The following is a 26,168-nucleotide window of genomic DNA, read 5'->3' as shown; positions in this document are numbered from 1 at the left end:
TAAGTCTTGTTATGTTGATGAGGATACTTTTTGCGAATTGGATTAAGAAGATAAAAGACATTTTAAGAATAAAAATAGCTGGTGTTCAATCGTTATCAGTTGGGCAGTCTTATCTCTCTTTATGTATGTATGTATGTATGTATGTATCACAGTCTAATTGATTGCTTTAGCTCCGGTCGAGATTGAGATTTTTGTGGTTTTTTGATAATGTTGTTGGGAAAATGACATGTTAATGGGATAATTTAAAGTAATTTAGACGTCTCAACTGCTTTTAATCGGCCTGTTATATTTGTTGTGATTATGAAATGGCCAAGTTTCATTAATTTGGTTATTTGTCAGAGTTCCCAAACATATATATCTTTAAAGAAGACGTAAGTCGTGAAACTTCACGGATGCTTTGATATGTTTGTCCAATTGGTGGATGATATATGAATAGACTTGGGCAATATTATGAGTATCTGTTTACGAATCTAATCTAATATATATTGAGTCAATTGACAGTTTGCTCGCTAACACTTTTGACTAGACATTATCACAAACGAATTATTATTAATTTATCAGACGCAATTACGTGCTACTGACGCCGTTTGTTTTATAAGTGGTCTTCGTTTAAATAATATTTCTTCTCATAAAAAATTAAAATTTAACAAGTTTTATTATAACGTTTTTCCTCACAAAATTTAAACTCTAATTCAAATCACTCCTTTGAACACACTTTCTAAACAAACACTTAGAATATACTACCTGCGAGTATCAACCATAAGTGTCAATATAACGGAGAGGACTAGCTAGTATTGAATTGCTGCCAATTTCTAAACAAATATGATATTCCCAAAATACATTCAATCGGTTAATTACTCGTTATAATTAGGAGTGATAATTTGTATTAGCGGATCGTGTTCGTATTAACCTCCTCAGTTGATATGGTTAAGACTGACACGAACACAACCCGTTTATTATTCATGTCGAAATACAAAACTCAAACACGACCTGTATATTGACGGGTGGACACGACACAACTAACCTGTTTATTAAACAGGTTGTAAACGTGTTGTGTCAACCTGTTGATTACCTACCAACCCGTTTATAAAATGAGTGATAAATGGATCGTGTTAATATATTTCTGAATCTGTTTATAAAATGGGTGATAAATGGGTTGTGTTAACCTATTTCTGAACCTGTTTATAAAATGTGTGATAAAACATATTTCTTAACCTGTTTGTACTTAAAGATTTGTTTCTCCACCTATTTAACATGCTGAAGAGACATTAAATAATCTAAGTTCAAAATTAAAACAAACACATAAAACTTTCTCACAAATTAGCAAACAAACATACATGATGAATCATTAAACAATTAACTAATTTGCTGCAGTAGGGGGAGTCACATCATCAGGTAAAGTTGATCCATATGAGAAAGGTTCCTCATCTTTTAATAAAAAGTCCCTCCAATGAATGTCACAAGGTGCCTTCAAGATGACCATACGAAACAGAGGATCAAGTGTTTTATACATTTCAACCTCTGTTCTAGAAACTAATCATGAGTAGAAAGTGGACACATTAGAAATTTATAAATACACAGATTTTTTACGGTAAAAGTGAAACAATCCCAAAATTTATGATTACTCTCCCAATATCTACAGAATTTTTAAAGCGTCAATGAGTGAGTGAAATTATCCAATGTCACCAGGCTCTCAACTTTCGGCGTAAAACTGTAATCCAAGTATTGTGTGTAGGTGCCATTCGTGTAACAGAAGAAATAGCCCGAAGAAAAAAGAAGCAAATTTATGGGCAATGGCTGCGTCATCAACATATATTATAACAATTAACAACCAATCAAAATTATAGCAGCGTGAGCATTAACAAGTTCCAATTTCATGGTTTCCACAAGAATTTATCAACTATATTAGCACAACTCTCATATGTGAATTATTGAAATCTATAGAATCTTATGAGGCATGGGAATGCGTAAAAAAAATTAGAGTAAAGAAAATCCATTTTGTAGATACTTCATACGTTTCCACAAATAAAGGAATTAAAACACTTGCGCAAAAATGAAGAATTTCGCATTTGATATGAAGCACAAAATAAAGAAACATTTGAACTTTTTATTTGTGAAAACAAGGGAACAAAATGAATAATAAGCTTTGCTTTTGCACTTCAATCATCCCAAAAATCTAAATCAAAGATGTAATTGAGCTCCAATGAGAACGAAAACAGCATCAGCAACGATTGAGAGGTCCACAATTTATCAAAAGAAATCATCTTTCTAGAAAAAGCTTCAATGGATTTCAACCAAAACAAAAACAAAACAACGAACACAAGAGAAAACACTGACCTTTAATAGACTAACAGAAGGATGTGATCAAGGCCATTTCGAACTCTTCCGCCGAGATATTCAAGAGCGACCTGAAAACCTGCAAGTGCAAGAAACCAAGAAAAGAAACCACAGGTATTAAAACCTAGAAATCGAACAAACAAGAGACATTTGCAACGTCAGCACATTTGCAATTGAGCCAACCTGCGACTGTAGGATCAAAATTCCGGTTTAAGAATGAAACTAAACGTATAATAAAGAGGAAAATAAGAAGGAAAGAGGAAAATTCAAACCAAAGAACAACAATCACAAGGAGAAGAGTGAAGCCAGGATTGAAGTTTGAAAGAGGGACGGCGGCTCTCGAAATCTTACCTCAGGAGCAATTTATAACAAATAAAAACCACAAACATAGATCAAATCATCAAAACAAAAACAAAAAATGGACAAGGGAAATACCTGAAATCTTTGTTGCCGAAGCAAAGAATTTGTTCCCGAAGGCCGAATTTGAAGAAGAATGAGAAGAATCTGTTCCCGAAGGCCGAATCTGACGGAGAGACTGGAGAGTCCAGAGAGAATAGGGCGGAGAGGAAAGAAGAAAAAGCGGCGGTGCCGGTCGGTGAGGGTGAGGGTAGGTGGGTGGGTCTGGACTGAGAGAAGCGATGATGGACTGGAGAGTCTGGATCGAAAAAATGAGAGAGAATAAAAGTTAGAAAACCTAGTAGGCAGAAAGAGAGGCAGAAAATAGAAATGTTGAAATATTTTTAATCTAGGTAACAAATGGATTGTGTATTCAGGTTATTTAAATATGACACGTTTAATAAATGAGTTATAACGGATTAATTATAAATTGGATAAGTCAATTTAAAAATAACACGTTATTTAATCGTGTTTTACAGATTCAATCTGATTTTGACCTAAATATATTTACAGGTTTTAAGTATCAACCCTAATAATAATGTCGTCCCCATCTTAGAAACAGTGGCATATGTATCCGCAAACTTTGTGTTTGGGCTATAAATAGTATATTATTTCTGACGTTAGGCAGGACAGTAATCAAAGTTATCAAACAATATAATTATACTATTTTGTAGAATGTGATAAGAAATTTTTGAAAATAATTATACAATAATTTGTAGGATCGTTATATTTTGTACCGCCCAAAAAGTTATATGAATATTGAATATTACCGTACTTGCCTCAAATAAAAAGTGATGCTAAGTAGATTTTGGCAAAATTCGTTACGCGACTAATATAAAAAAATCGCATGGTGGGAAATAAGAATCAACAAGAAGTAGGGTTAGCACAAGAGGCAAGGAGGATAAGTCAAAAGCCTCCTTAACTTTGTTTAGTTTGCTAGAAAATACAAACCAACCTTTCCTTTCCAAAAAAAAAAAAAAAAAAAGCCCAACGAAGGGTCCCATTCATTTGGGGTCTATTGTGCTGAGAAAACCAAAGTGCCCAAAAGGTCCAAAACAACAACATTTAGATTTGAGATCTCAAAACCTTGTCCTCTTTGGTGAATGAATTGTTCCTAATTGCGTCTCTAACACTAAACAACAATACCATGACTCACTTCCAGTTCTTCCAAACCTACACCAATCTGTTGCTCCAACTCTCACTCTCAATCTCACTAACCCTAGTCATAATCTTCCTCAAAATCCCCATCTTCTTCCTCCACGGCCTCCACACCTACATCCACCCAGAAAATCTCGGCAATGGCGTCCGCGCCGCCATTCGGAGGCCCGACAGCTCCGATTCGGGTCACGCCGAGGTCAGAAAGAGGTCCAAATCGAAGGACAAGTTTGAGTTCGACGAAAGCAATGCTCAGATCTTCAGGCTAAAGCTCGACGAGGCGCATCTTCGATCAAGGCTCTATTTCGATGAGTATCGTAACGCTTTTACAATTTCGTTTGTGGCTATTTCTTCTCTATCGCTTCATATATTCTTGAAAAACGATGCATCGGAAAAATCTGGGTTTTTCATGGGTGGGATTTTCGTCCCGGTTCTGTTCGGATTTGTGGCTGTTTTTAAGATATTAATGGTGTTGGGTAAACTCTCGTTTGAGAAATCTGCTTCGAGGCGTTCGGAGAAGCAATTGGGTGTTCTCTTTGGGGTTTTTGGGGTGATTTTAGGGAGTTTGACTTGTTATAACATTACATCTTCGGTTTTGGATTTCGATTTTGGCTCAATTGATGGGTTTGGGAGATTTTTCATTGCTGTTTTAATGGGCTGCTTAGCGGGTCTTTTGTTCGTTCCTGCGACGAAGATCGCCAGGTCGTTTTGGCTCGGGACTGATCAGCTTAGGTCTAATTTGTCAATGATTACTTGTGGATCATTTGCTAGAGTAATCTTGTATGCAAATTATTTGGTGATCACATTAACTGCGTTGTTATGGATTAAGCCTTTATCCGAAATGCTTGTTAACAAGAGTATAGATGATGGTAAAGGATCACATTTGGTTAATGAAATTGGAAACGCAGAAAGGTTGCTAGGAAATGTAGGATTTTTGCGGTCGGATTTTGCAAGAATAAGGATTTGGTGCTTATTCATTTCGGGTGTTTCGCAACTTGTTGCTTTGCGCCCCAATTTGCAAATGTACTTGAATGAGGCGCTTCTATCTTGGTATCAAAGGCTGCACGCTAGCAAGGAACCTGATTTGGATTTTAGTAGGGCTAAGGTTTTTCTGCACAACCATTTCTTATGTCTAGTTGTTCTGCAGTTTCTTATGCCTCCACTGTTGTTACTTCTCTTTCTTGGATTATCTCAAGTCGACATTAGCCATTTCGAAGTTGATTACCAATTTGTTTGCAGTCTACTTCCTTGCTCTGACTTCGTGAGAGAATTGGCTCTATTTATGGCTTGGTGGGTTGTCTTTGTCTCAGCTGTTTATACTTCCGCAACTATCTCGTTGTTTCGTCGTGGAAATTTGTGTGTTTCTTGATGAATTCTTCTCATCTAGAGCTTCAAATTTATTGATTAGGTTGATTTTGATTGATTACAAGTTAAAGAGTGTTCTCCTATTTAAGGAAAATTTGTGTTTCTTTCCATTGTTTAGAAAAAAAAAAAAGGCATTATGTCATAAATCATACTAATTCAGTACATTAATTTACTTTGAAACACATAAATGTTGTTAAATTGGCACATTGAACACTATCTTCTGATTCTTTTGCATTGATACATTTCTGCTAATATTTATTGTTTTCAAATACCTCATGCAACACTTGTTATTGTCAACTCATCCGCATTAGATAAACAAAGAAAGTGGTCTCATTCGGAGTTGAAAAATAAGTTAAAAAAGTAGAATCGTATTTATCATGTAAGATTTTCCATTAAGTTTTTTGTGAATAAAATAGCGATCATTATAGTATGAGACGGTCACAACTAAAGCCTTAAATCAGTATATCGTAAGTTGTTGAGCAGTTGGTTCTTGTTCTTGTTGAGCAGTTGGTTCAAGCCTTGTTCATCTTCTTATCTTCTGTTTTACTTTTAAAGGAATTTACATGGTCTTCACTATTTTTCTCGGGAAAAATCCGCAGAACGTGAAACTTTTTGAAAGGAATAAAGACGAGCTTTGAGTAGCTCTGTGCGTACATTTGATCCGTCCTTGTAGTGGATGCTGTTCTAATTTCCCTCTCGTATGCAATCAACAGTAGATAATTTAAAAAAAAAAGAAAAAGAAAAATCGACAGTAAATATGTATGTATATTCTATGTAAACGACTCAGCAAAGAGTCGAAAGGCATGAAAAACGTTGGCAAAATCTCTTGGTGGCAAATGGCATGCGTCGTCAACGAGGCAATTTTGTTTGGATCTAAACGTGGGGGGACCAAAGGAGGGAAGGGAATCTCTGGATGACAGAGTTCCATCAAACAAATTAGGAAGATTTTGAATTAAAAAAAAAAAAAATCTCGAAAACACAAATGAACGTGATTGATCGCAGACAAAAATCCTTGCAAGAGTTCCTTCATACCTCATATTAGGGATAAGCAATTTGTCATGTACCGAGTAGTGTAACTTTGCTAGTTTGCTCACGCTTTTCACTGCTTGTGACGCCTTCTTGAAACTTTGATTCAAGTACAATTTGATACCATTTAATTCATAAGTTCAAATCACAATTCAAACCTTTTTTGTTATAGTATTTTCTTTAAAAGAAATTTAAATTTCTGTTCAAATTATCAAACTACACGGAGATTATTGTTTTTTGGGAATAGAATTTTGTGATTCCCGCTTCTCATTGTGGCCTATAGTAACGTTCAATCAGGGAGTAGACCATTTGATTGGCCTGAGTTGAGACGATTTGATGTAGTTATCAAATCATAACCTGCCTTGATTTCTTTTAGAACGAAAATGATAAAAAGAGATTTTATCAGCCTAATATAAACGGGAAAACGGGACGTGCAATTCTAGTCTATCTAAAAGAAGTCTCGCAAAGGAAAACTCCCTAATTTAGAGAGAAAACACAAATCTAGCATTCAATGCTTAAATATTCAAACTTTTTTAATACAATTGTTAAGTTACTATTTATAGTCCACTCATCATAACGATAATAAATAACTATTAAAATATAAGATAAACAAACGACAATAAAAATTATTAAAATGAATACTAATAATTAAATCTCCTTATATCACATTTTTTACATGGACAACATCTTAATAGAATAACACTAGAGGGGCAGGAAATTCATGACTTTTAGAACTCTTTCCTTGTGTATTATGCATTTATGACACATAGCGACCATCACCAACCCGAAATAGGGGAAAAGAAGGATAATGAACTATAATGAGATTATAATGACAAAAAATCTAAGAAAAAGTATTAGCAAATAGTTGGCCTAAGTAGGAAAGCAAAGATAAAAACGAGAGAACTCATAATACATAATACACACTTGTTTAAAAAGATTGCTTAGAAATTATATGCTCTAATAATTCATTATTTGGCTTTGATCCAAGTAGTTTTTTTTTTCATTATACGGTATTGTTTTTGTTAACTACAGAATATAATAGAAATGCATTTGGAGTAAAGTCGGCATTTTCAACAAAAGAGAGAATATAAATTCCCAGCAGAAAAGGAAAGGAAAACAGATAGTTTTTTTTTTTTTTTTTTTTTTTTTTGCTAATCGTAGGAAAACAGATCGGTTGAAACAAATACCAAAATAGATAATTTTATCCGTTGTGTAATTGACACGTGTAGAAAGAGACGGAGAAAATCTTGGAAGTTTCTCGAGGAAAGACGTAACTAGTAGTTTCGCCTGGTGGTTCCTTCTTTTTTACCCCCTTCCTTTCTTTTCCACCGTTTTCCTTCATTTCTTCTCTCTCTCTCTCTCTCTCTCTCTACTTCCTGTAAGTTCCACCACGAAACTTCTAGAACTGCCATAACCAACGCCTCCACCTTCTCTTCGATCTTGACGTCTCGCGTGCGTTTTTCCCATTGCCGTTATTGCTTCAGGCTTCAATCATGGCGACGGAGCCAGCCGGAGATTCCGCTTCCGGCGAGTCCCAGAGGTCTTTACCGACGCCGTTTTTGACGAAAACTTATCAGCTCGTCGACGATCAAGCCATCGACGACGTGATCTCCTGGAACGACGACGGATCTACCTTCATCGTCTGGAACCCCACCGTTTTCGCCAGAGATTTGCTTCCTAAATATTTCAAGCACAATAATTTCTCCAGCTTCGTTAGACAGCTTAATACCTATGTAAGCCTATAGCTTTTTTTCCATTTATTTCGATTTTGTGGAGGTTAGATTTCTAAATTTGTTTCCTTTTTTGGATTTTTAGGGATTTCGGAAGGTTGTACCCGATCGGTGGGAATTCTCGAACGAGTACTTTCGCAGAAGCGAGAAACGGCTTCTGTGCGAAATTCAACGCAGGAAAATCGCGACACCGGGGGCGACGCCGTCGGCGGCGGCGACGACGACTACGGTAGCCGTGACGGTGGCGGCGATTCCCACGGCTATGCCTATAATCTCTCCGTCGAATTCAGGTGAAGAGCAAGTTATCTCTTCGAATTCGTCGCCGACAAGAGGTCCGGCGGAGCTCGTGGACGAGAACGAGAGGCTGAGGAAGGAGAACCTCCAGCTCTCTAAGGAGTTAGCGGAGATGAAGTCTATCTGCAGCAATATCTTCAGTATGGTGTCAAATTACGCCTGCCTCCAATCGGAGAGCGTTTTTCAGGCGAGGGAGAGCGGTTTTCGGGAGGTTGAACCGCTGGATTTGATGCCTGCGAAGCGGTTTAGCGGCGAAGGCGAGGACGCCACGGCGGAGGAGAAAACGAGTCCGAAGCTGTTCGGAGTCACCATCGGAGCTAAGCGGGCCAGGGAAGGCGGCAACGACATCGAGCCGGCTGAGGACCAGACGGATCTGCTTCTTCGGCAGCCAGCTGGAGTGGACGTGAAATCAGAGCCGTTAGATGTTGTTCATCAGGAAAAGCCGTGGTTAAAGCAGCCCCACAGACTTAATCAGAGGGTCTGTAATTGATAACAGTGGTCGGTCCCCCCCCAAAAAAAAGAAAAAAGAAAAAGATCAAGCATAGTCTAGATGGCAGGGCGGTGTAGCTGTAGCCATTGTATTCCGGGTCCGTACAAGGAGAGGCACGTGCGCCGATTTGGTCACGTGCGTCATTAACCTTTTAGGACTTCTGATTTTCAAGAGTTTCTCGGTCGCCTACCCTTTTTGCCCTTTTATATTAGGAAAAAAAAAACATTATTTTCTTTTTCCTCTCTTTTTCTTTCAACCAATTGTGTAATTTCAACAAAAGTTTGTGGTGGAATTATAATAGTATTGAAAACCGTGTTGGGCTGAAGAAACTGATGGCCCCAGGCCCCCCAGCGCAAGTGTAGGGAGCTATTGTATATTTGTTACAACCAAGTTGGTCCCTTTAGAAGTTTAGTGGTTACTTTTGTTAATACACTTTTTTTTTTCCTTGTTTGTTTTTCTTAAAAGTATATTATAAGAGTAGTATTGATGTATCTCAATTTTAAAGTCATTTTGAATTTATTTTTTATTTAAACTTTATAAACTATCATTTTATTTTTAAAATTATAGACTAATTTTATTTAAGTTCTTTCGTAAGAATTTGTTAAAATCAGATTGAGAAAAACAAGTTACGTGTGGTAAATATTTAACAGAAAGAGTGTGTGCATTACTTTTTTTTAATTATTTTTTTACAGAAATTTTAATAGAAAGAGTTAAATAGGAACAATTTAAAAAATAAAGTAAGAATTTTTAAAATTTAAATAAATTAAAAATGATTTGATAAAATTATTATTATACATGTACTTAATCGGGGGCAGGCTTAAGAAAAGAAAGCATGTGAATTGAGAGATAAAAGCAGGCTTAATGGACTTTCCTGAGGTTATGTTAAAGATAATGCATGCAAGATTGCGACTTGGCATTATGTGAGCGTTCGATGTTGGCGATCCTAGTCTGTGCCACGTTCTCAAAAGTCAAAATATGGCTCCACTTTGGGACGTGAGATTGAAACGTTTCAGTTTCTTCTTCCTCTAAAGCTCAATCTAATAATAAAAAGTGCTAGATATTTAAGATCCTCATTGACCTGATGTTTGATCATCACTAACACCATCACTTGTGGGGGAAAAAGTTGGATTTTTTTTTTTTTTTAATTCGTCAGTTAGATAGACGAATTGGAGTTTGTCCTGTAAATGTTGAATCATATTTGATATCTATATGTTGTAAAGAAGTGGGTAGTTGAATGTTATCTATTAACGTGTTTGGCTTTCAATTATAAAAAATAAAAATAAAATAAAAAACGTGTTGGGCTTTAGAAACTATATAATTAAAGAACACTTCTAATTTCAAGCAAACATGCGCAAGAGAGAGCTGCCGCTGTTGACTAGAGATGATTTGGATCATTATCTCAAGCATTACCGTATCACGTATTCACGTTGGGATGTAAAAGGGCAACAAATTCGCATATAAAATCCTGTTCAAAGTCCAAATCAATGGTCCAACTGTTGAGCCGCAATAAACCAAAAATGAAACTCACTTTTGGAATTTGAGCAAGAATATCCCCCATTTGGAATTAGAGTTGGATTGGGGTCACACCAAATATTGCGACTGGAGTTTTAGGTCTTAATCTATATAACAAGATGGAATTTCGAAGAGCGTTGGATAGATAATATTTAAAATTTAAAAGTCTATGTTTTACGTCACTTCCTTATATCGAGTCGACGAGTCCCAATCAAAATTTCTGCCAAATTTGTTTTGGCGTGATTATTATTATTATTATTATTATTATCTACACTCTAGATGCTTTTATCATTATTATTATAAATTGAGAATCTTTATGACAGAACATATTATTTTGCTCTGTCGATGAGAACATCGGCAACTATATTTTTATTGTTGATTTATAGTATGAGCAATTTCGTTGTAAATTTTTAATGCGAATTTGTATAGATTTAACAAATATATTGTTGATTTATAGTATGAGCAATTTTGTTGTAAATTTTTAATGTGAATTTGTATAGATTTAACTGAATTTAACCGATTCCACTAGTAGAACAAAATAATATGTTCTGCCGTAAAGATTTCCTCATAAACCTTGCACCGAAAACATACCATGTACATTACAGCTGTCTGTATGTATGTACTTCATTTCTGTGAGTCTATATATATATATATATATATATATATGTATGTATGTCATTCATCACTTTGAACGTAGAGGAGCAGAAGCAAGAAACTTAAAAAACAGGTTCCACAAAGCAAATTTATGATCAAGAAGAGCAACTCTTGATTTTTGATTATATTAGGAAACTAAAAGACTTGCAGCTTACGTTACAGACCTATCTTCTTCCTAAATACTCTACAATATTATTATAGTTCATCAGTCCTATGACTCAAGCTACATTAGAAGAGGCTAGATCTTAGAGTTACTCATCGTTGATCCCTTTGAAGAACTTCACCACTTGAAGCATGGTAGGCCTGCTGGCGGGATTCTCAGACAGGCAAAGGCAAGCAATCTGCAGCACTTGAAGCATCATGTGCTTAGAGTCCGCTTTGAGGACGGTTGGGTCGAGAACATCAGCAGCCTGCCCCTTCTTGATCTTCTGAAACACCCAGCCCACCAAATTCCCGCCTTCGATCTCTTTGAAGTCCGGTCCTGTTGGCTCTTTCCCTGTCACCAACTCAAGCAAAATCACGCCGAAACTGTAGACATCGCCCCTTGTAGTGGACCTCGCGCTCTGCCCATACTCTGGTGGAATGTAACCAAACGTTCCTGCAATGTCAGTCGTGATATGAGTCTCACAGGCACTAATCAACCTCGCCAGCCCAAAATCAGCAACCTTTGGCTCAAAGACTTCATTGAGCAAGATGTTGCTTGCTTTTATGTCCCTGTGAATGATGTGGGGAATGAATCCATGGTGGAGAAAGGCCAGCCCACAAGCAGCACCATTTGCGATTTTGAAGCGTTTCTCCCAATCGAGAACTTCAAGAGCCCCTGTTCGATTTCTCAGCCAAAGGTCTAGGCTCCCGTTCACCATATACTCGTAAACAAGAAGCTTTTCCTCCTCAATAGAGCAGTACCCGAGCAGCGGCACTAGATTTTGGTGCTTCACTTTCCCCAGAGTTTCCATTTCAGCAATAAACTCTCTTTGACCTTGCGTTTTGGCTTCACTAAGCTTTTTAACTGCAACTGTTTTTCCATTAGGCAGAGTAGCTTTATATACTGTACCGAAACCTCCATCTCCGATTATGTTGGTCTTGCAGAAGTTGTTGGTCGCTTCAAGGATATCGACTAAAGTCAACTTCAAGAGAGGCTGCTCGAACATGGCCACATTGATGCTCAGAGGCTCCTTTGATCTGCTACTGCTGCTAAGATAATAGAGATTTTGACCAAGAAAATTGTTAAGCTTGCTTTCCTCAATTTCTTCAGTGTCTTTTTGCCTGCTGTTCCTGACAACACATCTCACAAGAGCAAATGCAATAGTAAGAATTATAAGAGTAGTTCCAACTACAATCCCAGCCAGTCCCCAGGCATTTAACAGTGCAGATTTGTCGAAATCTTTTATCTGGCAATCCAACCCCATAATTCTCCCACACAGGTTTTTGTTCCCAGCAAGTGAAACTTTTGATAGCTTCTGGCAAATTCCACCCCTGGGAATAGGCCCTTCCAATCCATTTTCAGACAAATTCAGGTAAAATAGATTCACCAGCCCACATATTTTCTCTGGAATCTGTCCGGAGAGCCTGTTCCTTGAAACATCAAAATACTCGAGCTCCATCAAATTCCCGAGCTCTGCTGGAATGTCACCCCAAAACATATTTGCATGAAGATCCAAGTACGTCAGGTATGACAGGTTGCCTAAAGATTGTGGCAATTTCCCATCAAACAAATTACTGCTCAAATTCATAGTCTCGATCCTCCACGAAATGGAATTCGAGAAGAGCTGATCAACCCGGCCAGAAAGCCTGTTCTGCTGAACATAAAGCCCTACAAGGTTTAGCATGCTCGAAAGAGAAGAAGGAAGCTCACCGCTAAGCTCATTAGAGCTCAAATCCAAGTGTGTCAGGCCTTTCAAGTTCCCAAAAGTTACTGGTACTGAACCAGAGAGCTCATTTCCAGTCAAATTCAGCTTCACCAAGCTACTCAAACGACCCAAACTTCCAGGGATACTGTCAGTGAGCCGATTATTTCCAAGATACAACCCCTGAAGCTTTAGAGAGTCACCAAACTCTGGAGGGATGGAACCAGTAAGCAAATTCCCTGATAAATCCAGCGTTGTAAGATTCTTCAAGTGAGAGAGTGACCTTGGAATTCCCCCAGAAAGCATGTTATTACTTATCAAAAGATCTACCACCACCACACAGCTTCCCAATTCATCAGGTATCGTGCCAGACAACCTATTGTAAGACAGATCAAAAACTCCGCGATGTTGAACAAAGCTCAGATCAGGGATATTAACCTGACGAAAATACAAAGACGGCTTTGCAGGAATCGACCCGGATAGATCATTGTGAGAGAGAACCAAGCATTGAAGTTGATCCAAGTCCGCAAGACTCTCTGGTATGGTCCCATTGAGATGGTTATTTCCCAAGTCCAATGTGGTAAGGGCAGTGCACATTCCAAGCTCGGTCGGGATATTCCCTTCAAGCATATTCGAATTTAAATTAAGAACCGAAAGGGAACGAAGTTTTCCAACCTCTTCCGGTATGGTGCCTTTTAACCGATTATCATTGAGAACCAGCCTTTCTAGTGCAGTTGCTTTGCCAATGTCCGCTGACAGAGAACCCCCCAACTGATTATTAGCAGCCGATAATTCCATTAAACTCTGTGACTTCCAAATACTGCTCGGAATTCTGCCGGTCAAATTATTGGAATCCACGTCTAGTACCATTAGCGGAAGCTCAGCCAGGTACTCTGGAAGTCGGCCGACGATTTGATTATTCCCCAAAACCAATTGAGTAAGATTAGTACACTTAGCAAAAGTGTCCTCAATTGTACCAAAAAGGAAGTTCCTGCCGAGATCAATCTCCATAAGAGACAATGCATTACAGAGCTCCTTCGGTATTCCACCAGTCAACAAGTTATTGCTCAAACTGAGGTGTCTAAGCATAGAACAATTCCCAATATCAGCCGGGATTTCCCCCGAAAACCGATTGCTCGCAAGCAAAAGCGAGTCCACCTGATTCCATCTCCCTAGCCAAGAAGGCAAACGCCCGGAAAGCTGGTTCTTTTCAGCAGAAAACGTCAACATTGGAAGCTCAGAAAGCTCCTCAGGCAACGACCCGGAAAGCGAATTGAAGGAAAGCATCAAAGTCTTCAAGTTCCTACAATTTCCCAGCTCAGGAGGGACGGACCCATTAAGCTCAGATGAAACCAGAATCAAAATACTCAAATTCCGCAACTTCCCAATAGACTTTGGAATCGAACACCTCAACGGATTATATGACAAATCAAGTTTACTCAGCCTTTGCAACTTAGCCATTTCTTCTGGCAAAGGCCCGGTTATTAAACAGTAAGGCGAGAAGAAGTTCTCAAGCCTAGATAGCTCACTGATTTCACGCGGCAACGGACCGGAAAACCGGTTGATGCCAACGTAAAGGTCGGTGAGATTCTTCAAATAGCCAATTTCAGGTGGTATTGTACCAGAAAATGAGTTGTTTGAAACATCCAAAGAATTCAAAGACTGTAAATTTCTGAAGATGAGCAATGGGATAGAACCTGAGAGAAGGTTGTTGCTGAGGTCGAAGAACAGAAGCTTCGTCAAGTTCCCAACCTGGGCAGGCACATTTCCAGTCAGAGCATTACCAGAGAGGTCAAGAGTCTCGAGCCGAGTCAGGTCGCCCAACTGACTCGGTATCTCGCCGGAGAACTGGTTGCCGCCGAGGAAGAGGTTCCTGAGGTTTTTCAGGCCGAGAATCTCAGGCGGGATTTCTCCGTGAAGAAGGTTCGACGAGAGGTCGAGGTGAGTGAGGCCGGTGAGAGAGAAAATGGAAGGAAGGAGCGTGCCTTTTAGAGAGAGAGTAGAGAGAGAGAGAGAGCCGACTCGGCCGAGCCGGCAGGAGACGCCGAGCCAGCCGCTGCAGTGGGGGGTCGAGAGGTTCCATGAGGAAAGAGGGTGTGGGTTTGTGAGGGAGGCTTTGAAGGAAAGAAGGGCTTCGGTTTCTTGCTTAGCTTCGTTCTGGTCTCCAATGGCGGAGTTGGAACAGAACAGAAGCTGAAGGTGAAGAAGAAACAGAAGCTTAAACGCCATGACAGGAAAGAGAGAGAACATAGAGAGAGAAACGGTTTAAGGCTGAAGAAGAAGAACCGGGAAATGGGTATAAGAAATTATTGGCTTAATAACAACTTCCATTACTCGTTACACAGTACAGAATATGAGGGAGGGACGTACGAAAAATAGCCATGGAGAGAGAGAGAGAGAGAGAGAGGGGGGAAAGAAGTTATGTGTCAGAGGGAGAGAGGGCACTCTTTCCCGCAACGGTATTTCTGTGCTTGTTTTGCAGAGGAACCCCTTCGGAGCTCAGAGTTATTCTCTACTATTTGTATTTTGGACCCAAATATTGGTTGAAATTTAAAAGTTTGCACGCTTGTAATCTTTTCCGCCTAATCTACACCTTCCTTCCTACTATAGCTAAAAAAGCGAAAAAGCACCCTATTGTTGCGTAGTCCAGAAAATACGGCTCTTGTCTCATTATATCTTTCTATTTTTCGACAATTTATACTATTTATATATTTGCTAGAATCTTTATATTTGTTTTTAAAATAATGCTATATCAAGGTAAAAAAACATTACTTTACTAGCAATAATAATTCTTAAAATATATGTTACATAATGTAAATGTTTTTTTTTTTTTAATTTTAAACGATTCTAATGTAGTATGTAAAAATTTCTTATAAACCTCTCATAAATTTCTTTAAAAAACCAAAATTATCCCTTATTTTTGTTTCTTTTGCGTAATAAGGAATACATAGGTATTTGGCCCTCTTGTCCCCTCCGCCTCTATTTTTCTAAATTCTAGGCGTAGGAAACATAAAAATAAAAATAGAGAAAGCAAAAGAAAATCTTAGCTCTTTTTCTTGGTGGGTTTCGCACTATGGATGAATGTCGTTCTTAGTAGCATGTGATGTGAGGGAAGATTCTCATACCACTTTGTAGCTATTAGCATGATGATTTTCATATTGGTATATTTATTGTTTTTCTTGTTTATTTAATGTATAGCCGCAACTTTAATACCCTTTTTAAAAGAATTTCGTAGCATTGAAAAATATAAAATTTGTCGAATGATGGATTTAAGGCATCTTTTTTTTTTTTCCTGGTTTGCAGTATCAAGTATGCTCTATATATAATGTGTTTATGTCTAAGCTCGAGGTGTATACATCATAGATTACTACTACTACAGGGGTAAAATTATAAACATTTTTACTAGGTCTGAGCGCTGCATTATGATTGCTTAAGCATCTAAGCCATTACTGACCCATAATAACAATGGAGGAATATTGAGAAAAACGGAAAGAAAAGATATACGAAGTTTATATGTACTTCATTTGTATTTTTTTTTCTTTTTTTTTTAGGGGTTTGGTTTCCTTTGTGTTGATATAATTAATTATAGAATTCCTTGCCCACTGAAAAGCAAAGGCAAAAACTTTAAGGTACAAAAGAGAGTTCTAAACAGGACAAGAACAAATTATTAAAATCACGACTTACATAAAATATTCTAAATGAATTGGCAATATGGAGAATAAGTTCAACTAAAAAATAACTTTAATGCATTATTTTAAAAAAAAAAAAAAAAAAAAAAAAAAAAAAAAAAAAAAAAAAAAAACTTTAGTGTTTCAAAATGCTTTGTTTTCTATAAAGTAAAAAACAAAAAGTGTTTGTTTTCCTTTTAGGTTCACATGTTTGATAAGCTAATTAGTGGACCAATATTTAAGAGTTATCAGAGACAATAATTGGAACTCAAATATTTTTAATTTTCAATAGGACAAAAGGTAACTGTTGGGACTTGGGACTTTTTTTTTTTTTTTTTTTCGGTAAAAGATTAGTTCCTTTTGGGCTTTGCTTATCGCTATTTTCTTCTTTTTCATTTGCATCCCCTTACTTATTTCTCTTTACATTTTCATCCCTGATATAAGGACATAAGGGGATACAATAGCAAAAGTCTGATTTGATTGCGTCATTAATATTGGGCCCCCGAATCTCTACAAAGGTACAATTGGGTAAGGTAAGCAACTGACCAACATCCATGATCTTGGGCCCATGACCATCATAAAATTACACTAACTGACGAGAATGCCCTCGAAAGAACCAAACTACAATTAATACTGAAATGAACAGACAAGACTGCAAGTGTATGTGGCCTCTTCCAAATATTGCAGAGGTTTTGAGGTTGGTGTGAGGTTGTTTTCGTCTTTATGATATTACTGTCTTTGACTACGCCCAAATATGAGGGATTTCTGAAATTTCTGATAAGACGTGAAAGAGGAATAATAATGATAATAATAAAAAGAATAAATGAAAGCTAAAAAACGAGAGAGAGCCAAATGGGCAGGGCCTGAAGCTGAGCTGTCACTTCGGAGGGAACCAACCAAGAATGGGAATTTCCTCTACAAGAGTGCACTCTTTGTCAGGCTTAAAATTTTTCTGCATGTTTTTTTAATCTAAATTTTCAAAAAAAAAATTTGGCTCGATTTTAATTATTGCTTTTATTCTGATTGAAAACTTGCATGATAAAGAGGTTTCATGACATTAATTTGAGGTCAAACACTAGACTGATGTTTGTTTTGAATAGTCTCACATGAAAACAAAAGTGCTTCACTTTATTCCTGTGATTCTTTGTAATTTAGGCCTTTGGTGAATTTAAATTTTTAATTTGAGTTAAAATGTGATTATTTTTTTAAAGTTTTAAATTATAATAAAAAAAGTTAGATGTGACATTTTTTGAGAGTTTTTAACTGTAAAAATTTAAAATTAAAAACTCAAATCGGTAAAATGAATGAGACCCTAATGTTTTCCTGAAACTAGTGCTTAATTTTCTAAATAATTTATTCAAAAGGGGAAAAAAACGATACATTTATAACCTTGTTAAACGTAGTGGGAGAGCGGAGGAAGAAGAATGAAAAATACCAATGTTGTTACACTATGGTCGACCATTCAAGCCACCCACTTTTGTCGTACGTGTCAAGAGCTCCAAAAGTCAGGACAAATCCCTGATGTCGAGAACTAACAGTTAGGAAGATGTCTCTAGGTTGAGGAGCGCTCTTGGAGTCGAGAAGTGCTTAAGGTCCTCTCAAGGCATTTGCGCTCTTGGAGTCGAGAGTGCTTAAGGTCCTCTTAAGGCCTTTGCATCGTTGAAGTCGATAAGTCTACTAAAAGCCCTTTGAAGCCTGTGCGTCGATGAGTCAAGGTGTTAGAGTCGAGAAGTGCTTAAGGTCCTCTCAAGGCCTTTGCGTCGTTGAAGTCGAGAAGTTTACTAAAAGCCCTTTGAAGCCTTTGTGTTGAGGAGTCAGGAATTAGATCAGACCGGAAGCAATCCAGTCAAATCCAGCCACGGTCTTGTTAACTCGAAGAGAGAAGTATTGATCCGACTGCTACTGCAGGAGTCAGGAAATCAGGCGGCAGATAGGAAGGATCAGCCGCGTTTCCCAGAGCAGTCATCATGAAAACCCACCTATCCTCACGCGGATCGAGGGCAAAAGATGGCTTATTCATTGGGAACGGGGAATACGTATTTACATGTAAAGACCTATAAATAGAGCCAAGAAAACCCAAAAAAGGAGTAGACGCCATTTCAATTACTAAAGAAAGAGAGCTTGTAACCGGTTGAAAGATTAGTGCATGCACAAGTGGATTAAGCAAAGAATTATTGCCGAACCACTATAAAATTGTTGTCTCCTTTGTCTTATTTTTCAGTCTTCAATCTCTAATCGAACCGTGAGTGTTTTTGGAAGAGATAATCACGAGTTGTCGGAAAAACACCGTCAACAAATGTGTAGATAGGTTTATGGAAAACATTTAATACATAAACATAGGAAATTTTGTGCATCATTAAACTTTACTCTCTGAACTTCTTTTTTTATTTATTTTTTTAGAAACTACTCCATAAATTTTTTTTTATCATTTTTATTTAGGCTATTAAAATTGAGGAAGGATGTCTGAAATTAATATAAGTAATTATGTGTTTAATATAGCGTGATAATGATAAAATTTTGATAAAAATATTTATATTATCTGTAAAATGTTCTCATCGTAACTTTTAAAAACCATTAAAAATTAGAACATTTTACACTAAGTGTAGCTACTTATGCAAAATCTTTCCGTTATTATATGATATAGATGTGATTTCACAATACTTATAATTCAAGGACAAATAATGCTAATAATCTATAAATATATTGGGTTGTTGAGTGGAAGTCACTCTTATTAAATTTGTTCAAAAAAATGTTATTGTAATTTTGACCTCAATTAGGAAGCATTAGGGTAATTTATTATTTTTATTTTTGTCGAATAAAAAAGGAGAAAAATAGAGTGACGTAACTCACGGAATCTATTGACTAGGGAAGAAAAGGAATCTATTACGCTCTAATCAACAATTCGCACATCAAACAAAATGTCATTATTTCTTAACACTCAATACACGACAATTTAAAAAAAAAAAAAAAAAATCAATACACATACGAAGATAGAACCTTTTGAACAATAAGGAAAAGAAACATAAAGCCATATCCCTTACCGCTACTGTCAAGATATAGATATACAATAAAGGCGACGATGGAAGTTAAAAAGGGTCATAAAGACAATTAATATGCAGTTTGAGTGTATAAAGCAGCTTAAGAAAGCTGCACGAGTGCCAGCTGTTTTGTTCCCTCATTTTGAAACGACTTTCTTATGCCAAGCATTCCTTACAGTAAAAATGATCGTGGGAAATGGTATTCAGTTGTTGGTTCACACTATTGGTATGTTTACTTACCGAGATTTAAAGAATGAGGGTAAAGAATAATAGTCAATTTCATATTTATTTATTTTATTTTTTATTTTGAAATGAGAGTGAGATTAGTGGGTCATACTCAAATTTAAGATTAAAGAATGAGATTGGTATTCCCATGCCCCTCATTGGGATTGAGACTCTCATTCATAATCTTAATATTAATTTACTATTATACCTTTATTTTACTTATAAATACACAATTCAAAATAAAAATTCAAAAAATAATAAATGCAACATATATTTATTATTTTATTTGTCTAATATTATAATATTAGCATAATTATTGTTAACTTTAATATAATAAATATGTACTTTATTTTTTAATAAATTAATAATATATTTTATTTTTTAACACTATTTTTTATTTATATTTATTTTATTTAAATTTTATTTAAAATTTATTTTCATATTTTAAATAGTTGTACAATTTATATTTATTATTTTAGTAACCAATTATTACACTAAATATTTTAATTATGATTAATTTTAATATAATAAGTACACAATATATTTTTTAAATTGAAAATATCAAATTGATTTAAAGGGTATATTAATACTTTTACACTTTTTTATTCCGATTCTGAGTGTAAGTAAACGTATGAATGAGATTTAGAATGATTCTGATTCCGAATCCTATCACTAAGTAAACAGCTTATTCTGACTCCGATTCCTCACTCCGAATCCTGCCCACTCCGAATCCTGCCCACTCCGATTCATGCTCATTCCGATTATGCGTAGGTAAACATGTCATACGTACGAACTATAGATTGGCAGAGCCACTTGAAGATTAGCGGGAACAGTAGTTCTTATTCAAATTTTTTTAAACAAAATATTACTTTTAAAAATTTAAAAATTTTACATTTAAATTTCTATTAAAATAATATATGCTCTTATTAAAATAAATATATTTTTTATATGTCTCTATTAAGATAATTTATTAAAAAAAAATTAATATATTATTAATGTACGTACTGCAAACTGTTCAATAAAAGGGTGGTCCCAAACTCTATAACAATTCAAAAGCAACACTTGTAAATTGGTCGTGGTATAAGAAACTGCCCTCTCCTCAATAATAAGAACAATGTCTCTGTTGCCTTTGGTGTGCTTGGGAGCCGCTGTTTATGATTTTTTGGCTTTATGCCCTAGTTTCAGTACATACAAACAAATATATTTGTAACAAAAATATATTTAGATCTCTCTGTTTGCTTTATTTTCCATTTTATCTAGACAATATTAAGAAAAAAAATAAAAGATTTCAAATTCTTTAAGAGCTACTTTTTTATATTGTATGTTTCTGAACATTAAATTAAATTAAAATCATGTCAATTTTTTTAAAAATTAATTATACAAAACTGATAAGTTATACTACATATCTAACAGTTTAAAATACATTAGTTCGAATTAAAATAATGTCAATTTTTTTTAAAAATAATTAAAACTGACAAGTTCTATTACATATCTAACGGCTTATCAATTTGGTCATACCTTATTATATAATTCTCATTAAAAAAAAAAACCTTAAGTTTTATGATTGGCTTTTCCATACGGAAACTCCCTCAACATACCTTATTATATAATTCTCATTAAAAAAAAACCTTAAGTTTTATGATTGGCTTTTCCATACGGAAACTCCCTCAACTTATCGAATTTAACAATTTAGTTCCTTTTTTTTTTCTTGACAATTAACCCCATCAATTTGAAAAATTTTGGCAATTGAGGTCCTTTTAATAAGGTCTGTTAACTTCCAAACAGGCTTTGGCATGTGTTATGCACGTGAGCTCTTTTCAGGGGTATTGGTTGTCATTTTATACACACACAAAAAAAAAAGATTAAAAGGCAACACAAAAAAGCATAAAACACAAAAGAAAAAAGAGAAAAAAAAAATATAACCAGTCCCACCCAAGATTATCGCATCCATGTTTTTTTCTCTACCATCATCTTCAGCCTCTCACTCCTTCTCAGAGGCAGGTATGAAATTGGTCCCTCCTTTTCAAAATCAGAAACTGGTTCACAACCCGAAATGTGATAAAAAGCTTTAGTGAGAAGAAAAAGTTTGCCTTCAAGAACAAAAGCCCAAATGTCATAATCACAAATCGAATCCAAAGTCCACCATTTTCTGCTCACTTGGACTTGAACACGCAATTAATTACCAGAATTCAAGGAAGGATTTTTTATTTTTTATTTTTGCTTTTTTGGCTGGTAAAATCACCTTTAATTGGTTGAAAATTCACTTTGAAGGCTAATGCTTCAATCATAGAGCAGTGAAAGCATGCAAACTGAGAAGTTCAACTCTCCGAGTTGTACCATAATAGATCCTTAAAACCCATCTCCACCGCCAAAATAAATCTCTACAACAAGAGAAACAATACCAGAAATCGATTTCCTCATCGGGCCTCAGCGACTCCTCCGACTCCTCCTCGTTCTCGTACCTCGAGCTCAAAAGCCGCCGGTTTGAGAAACCCCCACGTCTCGGCAACGCTAGGAAGCAGAATCACCTGAACCAGCACTCGCCCATGGCGGAGCGCTGCTGCGGAGGAAACCCTAGCCCCCAAATTCCGCTGCCCATTTCGACGGTTGAGAATGGAAATGGAGGAAAAGGAGGTTGTGACTTTGGAAGAAAGAGTGGTTTTTATTTTTTTTTTTATTTTGGTGTATAAAATGACAACCAATGCCCTTGAAAAGAGCTCATGTGCAAAACACGTGCCAATGTCTGTTTAGAATTTAACGGATGTTATTAAAAGGACCTCAATTGCCAAAATTTTAAAATTGAAGAGGTTAATTGTTAAGAAAAAAATAATAGGGATTAAATTGTTAAATTTGACAAGTTGAGGGGGTTTCCGGATGAAAAAGTATGAAGACGTTTGGTTCATGGATTAAAATAATAATATTAGAATCATTTTTTATTTATGTGTATTTTTTGTGAGAGAAAATATTGTAGTAAATCATGAATCATGGTTCATGATTCAAATCATGGTATAAATATTTTTACCAAACGTCTCTTCTATTATTTAGGCCGCACTATCACATGAACATGCATAATTGGGGACATAGTGGAACTATGTTTTGAATTATGTGTAACAATAATTTTAAAAAAGTATTGCATTATTTATGTATTGCAAAGTAATACTATACTTCTATAAAATTATTGCTACATATATAAATTTCATACTACACCCTAAATTTCAACATGTAAGACTGGTCTAAGTACTTGATTTTGCCCCCAGTTTTATCAGCCCCGCGTAATCTATAGCATATTCCTAAATTCTATGCATGAAATGAAAGTCTTAATAGGCTAATAGGAGTTGGCTGGCAAAAGCATTGATAAAAACAAGACTGACCATTAAATTAGATGGAAAGTTCGATGGACGATGCGTGCACGCTTAACATGGGAAACTGGGAATCGTGCATTTTTCAGAAGAGAAAATTTGCGAGTCCTTTTAAGCTTTTTATTATGGGATGTTTGAAACTACAAATAAATGCCAAATATGGAAGATTGAAAAATATTTTGAAGTGACACGTCGTGACAAAAGTTAAGTGAATTCTCTGCGATAAATAGGCATCTTTAAGTTCTACCCTGCAAAACACTGGCCGAACTACAAGTAATGTAATAGAAATCTATGAGAGAGAGAGAGAGAGAGAGAGAGAGAGAGAGAGAGAGATGAGATGGGAGATTCTTCTGTTTTCTGGTTGGTGATGGATTGATGGGGTTTATTGGATATGGAAATTTGGACCTTGGTTTTTAAGTTTCGGTTGTTATTTTTCTTCTTATTGATACTGAAAATTGCTGTTCACCCTTTTCTTGAATCTAAATTTTCTTTTCCAGGAATCTAGTTCAGTGTCATTGGCAGAGGAAAGCCTAGTGGGGGACCCGAAAAAGAAGATACCCCAATTTCCCTTTTTTTCGACCAGCAAGGTTTACTCCTTGGAATTGTTATGACCGTGAAAAATGAGTCAAAACGAAACCAAATTTGAAGCGTCTTCCAATAAAGGATTCGCCCCGGGTTTGAACTCAAAATACTTATATTACGGGCGCGTTTGTAACTCGTTTTAAAATAATTTTATTTTTTATATGAAAATGAAAAAAAAAAACGTTTTTAATCTCAGACAAAAATTAATTTTAAAAATGCGTTTGGTAATTTTATCAAGAGATTATTTTTAGTGTAAGAAAATCTATTAATGTCTCTCTTTCTCTCTTTGCTCGAGAGAAGAGAAAATAAAAATAAAAAATGAAAAACGACTAAAAGTCATTTTTTATTTCTCTCTCATTTTACACTAAACTAAAAAATCATTTTTATTTCTGTTTTTTGTCTTTATTGTGCCAAACACCGTTTTAAAAAACGTTTTCATTTTTTTTCTTGAAAAACGTGAAAAATAAAAACGAGATCAATTTTTAAACATAGCCTATACTTTGGATGTTTTCATGTAATTATAATGTTATGTTTTTGGTAAGAGTAATCTAATAATGTGTTAATTAATGGCTAAGCAGTAAGCATCCAATGTTCACTTTATATACGAGCCTCTAGCATTTCTCACTATGTAACATCAACCCTTGAACTCTAAAGAAAACTTCAATAAATTGGCTTCTTATTAACAAAATACAGGCAGGCCAAGCCCTTTGAACCAAACTCCCAAGACATCTCCTTAATAGAGGAAGACAGAAAGTTTTTTTTTTATTTTTTTTATTTTTTTATTTTTTTTTTATTTCTATAACTAAATGCTTTTCATTTGTTGAGTTCACTATTTCTATAATTCAGTGAGTTTGGAAAACGCCATTAGACAGGGGAAGGGAAGAATATTTTGGGCCCATAGAGTGGGGTGAGAGTGGAAGGGTGAATTAGAGTAATATCACTTTTAAAGAATGGCGTTTGGAAATAATACATTTCGGGAAAATTTAAGCTGAATTTACGCATAAAAAAGGTGTGACTAATTAGATTTAAAAGTGGTAATTAGCCTAATTTATACTAGATCCTGTAAAGATAGAGGGAGAAATCAACGAATTAGGTTGTTTACCACTTTTTTAATTTAGTTATTTATTTGTATTTTCTTTTGGAGGAGTAATTTTCACTATTTAATGTTGACTTTCATTTTTATTTTTATTTTTATTTTTTACAAAAGACATTTCAATTCTTTACTAACCACCTATAAAACGGATTATACAAATTCATAACCACCAACGTACAAAAGGGTATTTTTAGAATAATATTATGTCAATAACTATAAAACAAACAGATTAATAATATATATTATTAACTCTAATAACTTGTAATGACATTTTAATCATTTACTAACCACCCATAAAACCAGTTATATAAATTCATAACTGCCAACATGAAAAGAGTATTTCTAAAATAATATTATGTTAATAACTATAAAATAGATAGATTAATAATATTATTAAATTAAAGACATAAAGTGATCATATTGTGTAAATACTTCATCACTCGAGGGTTGTGCTGCGCATCGTTTAATTACTGGGCCGAAATTGATGCTTCTTTTGGGCCATCAACATCTCCCTCTCTGGTGGGCCACGTCTGAAGATTGCTCATTCAGACGTGGCCCCTGGGCGGAAAAAGCCTAAAGAGAAGTCCCAAAGTGAGCGGGCCTATACAATGTAAAAGGCCCGGCTATCTAGTTAATACGACCGCGTTTCGGTTTCCGTTTCTCTTGTAAAGTTGTAATGTCCGGGAGCGATTTTCACGATTGCAAAGAGCACGTTTGGTTGATGGATTCAGAATTATTTTTTATTTATGTATATTTTTTATGAGAAAAAATATTATAACGAGCCACGAATTATAATTCGAATCATGGCACGAATCCTTAAACCAAACCCACTCTAATTTTCATTGAATCAAATTGCTGAACGGGGTTTTAAAGAAAAAGAAAAAAGAAAAAGTTGAAGCTTTATAAATGATGGCCAGTGAAGAGTATATATATATATATATATATATATATATATATATATATATATAGTAGAAGCAATATAAACAAGGCGCGCTCAAGATTAAAGAGCAGTGTGGTTTTACACTTTACCTTTACAGAATTAATAATGCACCGAAACGACTTTATTAATTGTCAAATTAAGTTAATTTCCCAAATTAAACCTAAACAAATCATTGTTTTGATGTTTTTCCGACAAAATTGAGTAAACATAATGAAGACCAAGCATTCAACAAGAAGAGCAAGTGAAGAAATAGCGGAAGACTAGTTGAAACCACGCACAAATATAAATGAAAACATATTTATTAGGATCTCATTTAGATAAATAAAAAATATATAATAAGACAAAAAGAACAAGAATGAAAAAGGGGCAAGGAAAAAAAAGAGAGAAAAAAGAATGACAATTATAAAAAAAAAAAAAACCTCACTAACAAAACACTTTATCAATGGAACATGATTAA

The 26,168-nt window shown here is 35.5% G+C and overlaps 3 protein-coding genes and 1 long non-coding RNA gene across 5 annotated transcripts; 2 read left to right on the top strand and 2 right to left on the bottom strand.

Moving 5' to 3' along the window:
- Positions 1-1,226: 1,226 nt before the first annotated feature.
- LOC21412395 lies at positions 1,227-3,026 on the bottom strand. Of its 2 annotated transcripts, none has more exons than XR_002903205.1 (3): positions 2,773-3,026; positions 2,338-2,416; positions 1,227-1,797 (listed from the first exon to the last, which is right to left on the bottom strand). It is a non-coding gene; the product is annotated as an uncharacterized LOC21412395 (long non-coding RNA). The 2 variants fall into 2 exon arrangements; XR_002903206.1 differs by having other exon boundaries at positions 1,229-1,533.
- A 685-nt stretch (positions 3,027-3,711) lies between these two features.
- On the top strand, positions 3,712-5,467 carry LOC21398844. The gene has a single exon (XM_010109119.2). The coding sequence runs from the start codon at positions 3,881-3,883 to the stop codon at positions 5,255-5,257; it is 1,377 nt and encodes a 458-aa protein (XP_010107421.1). The 5' UTR covers positions 3,712-3,880; the 3' UTR covers positions 5,258-5,467.
- Positions 5,468-7,585: 2,118 nt separating this feature from the next.
- On the top strand, positions 7,586-9,221 carry LOC21398843 (heat stress transcription factor B-2a). The gene is made up of 2 exons (XM_010109118.2): positions 7,586-8,012; positions 8,095-9,221. Exons 1-2 carry the CDS (start codon positions 7,773-7,775, stop codon positions 8,791-8,793), a joined length of 939 nt encoding a protein of 312 aa, XP_010107420.1. The 5' UTR covers positions 7,586-7,772; the 3' UTR covers positions 8,794-9,221.
- Positions 9,222-11,113: 1,892 nt separating this feature from the next.
- LOC21398842 (leucine-rich repeat receptor protein kinase EMS1) lies at positions 11,114-15,136 on the bottom strand. The gene has a single exon (XM_010109117.2). It carries the CDS (start codon positions 15,054-15,056, stop codon positions 11,211-11,213), a length of 3,846 nt encoding a protein of 1,281 aa, XP_010107419.2. The 5' UTR covers positions 15,057-15,136; the 3' UTR covers positions 11,114-11,210.
- Positions 15,137-26,168: the final 11,032 nt, after the last annotated feature.

This window comes from Morus notabilis, unplaced genomic scaffold, assembly GCF_000414095.1.
Source record: "Morus notabilis unplaced genomic scaffold, ASM41409v2 Scaffold759, whole genome shotgun sequence".
In the NCBI taxonomy this organism is placed as follows: Eukaryota; Viridiplantae; Streptophyta; class Magnoliopsida; order Rosales; family Moraceae; genus Morus; species Morus notabilis.
Note: the sequence above shows the minus strand (reverse complement) of the source record. Positions and strands in the feature narration are given on the sequence as shown.

Coding starts and splice junctions, on each gene's coding strand:
- LOC21398844 (XM_010109119.2), top strand. CDS start 3,881: ATGACTCACTTCCAGTTCTTCCAAACCTACACCAATCTGTTGCTCCAA.
- LOC21398843 (XM_010109118.2), top strand. CDS start 7,773: ATGGCGACGGAGCCAGCCGGAGATTCCGCTTCCGGCGAGTCCCAGAGG. Junction 8,013..8,094: donor TTAGACAGCTTAATACCTAT/GTAAGCCTATAG, acceptor TTGGATTTTTAG/GGATTTCGGAAGGTTGTACC.
- LOC21398842 (XM_010109117.2), bottom strand. CDS start 15,056: ATGTTCTCTCTCTTTCCTGTCATGGCGTTTAAGCTTCTGTTTCTTCTT.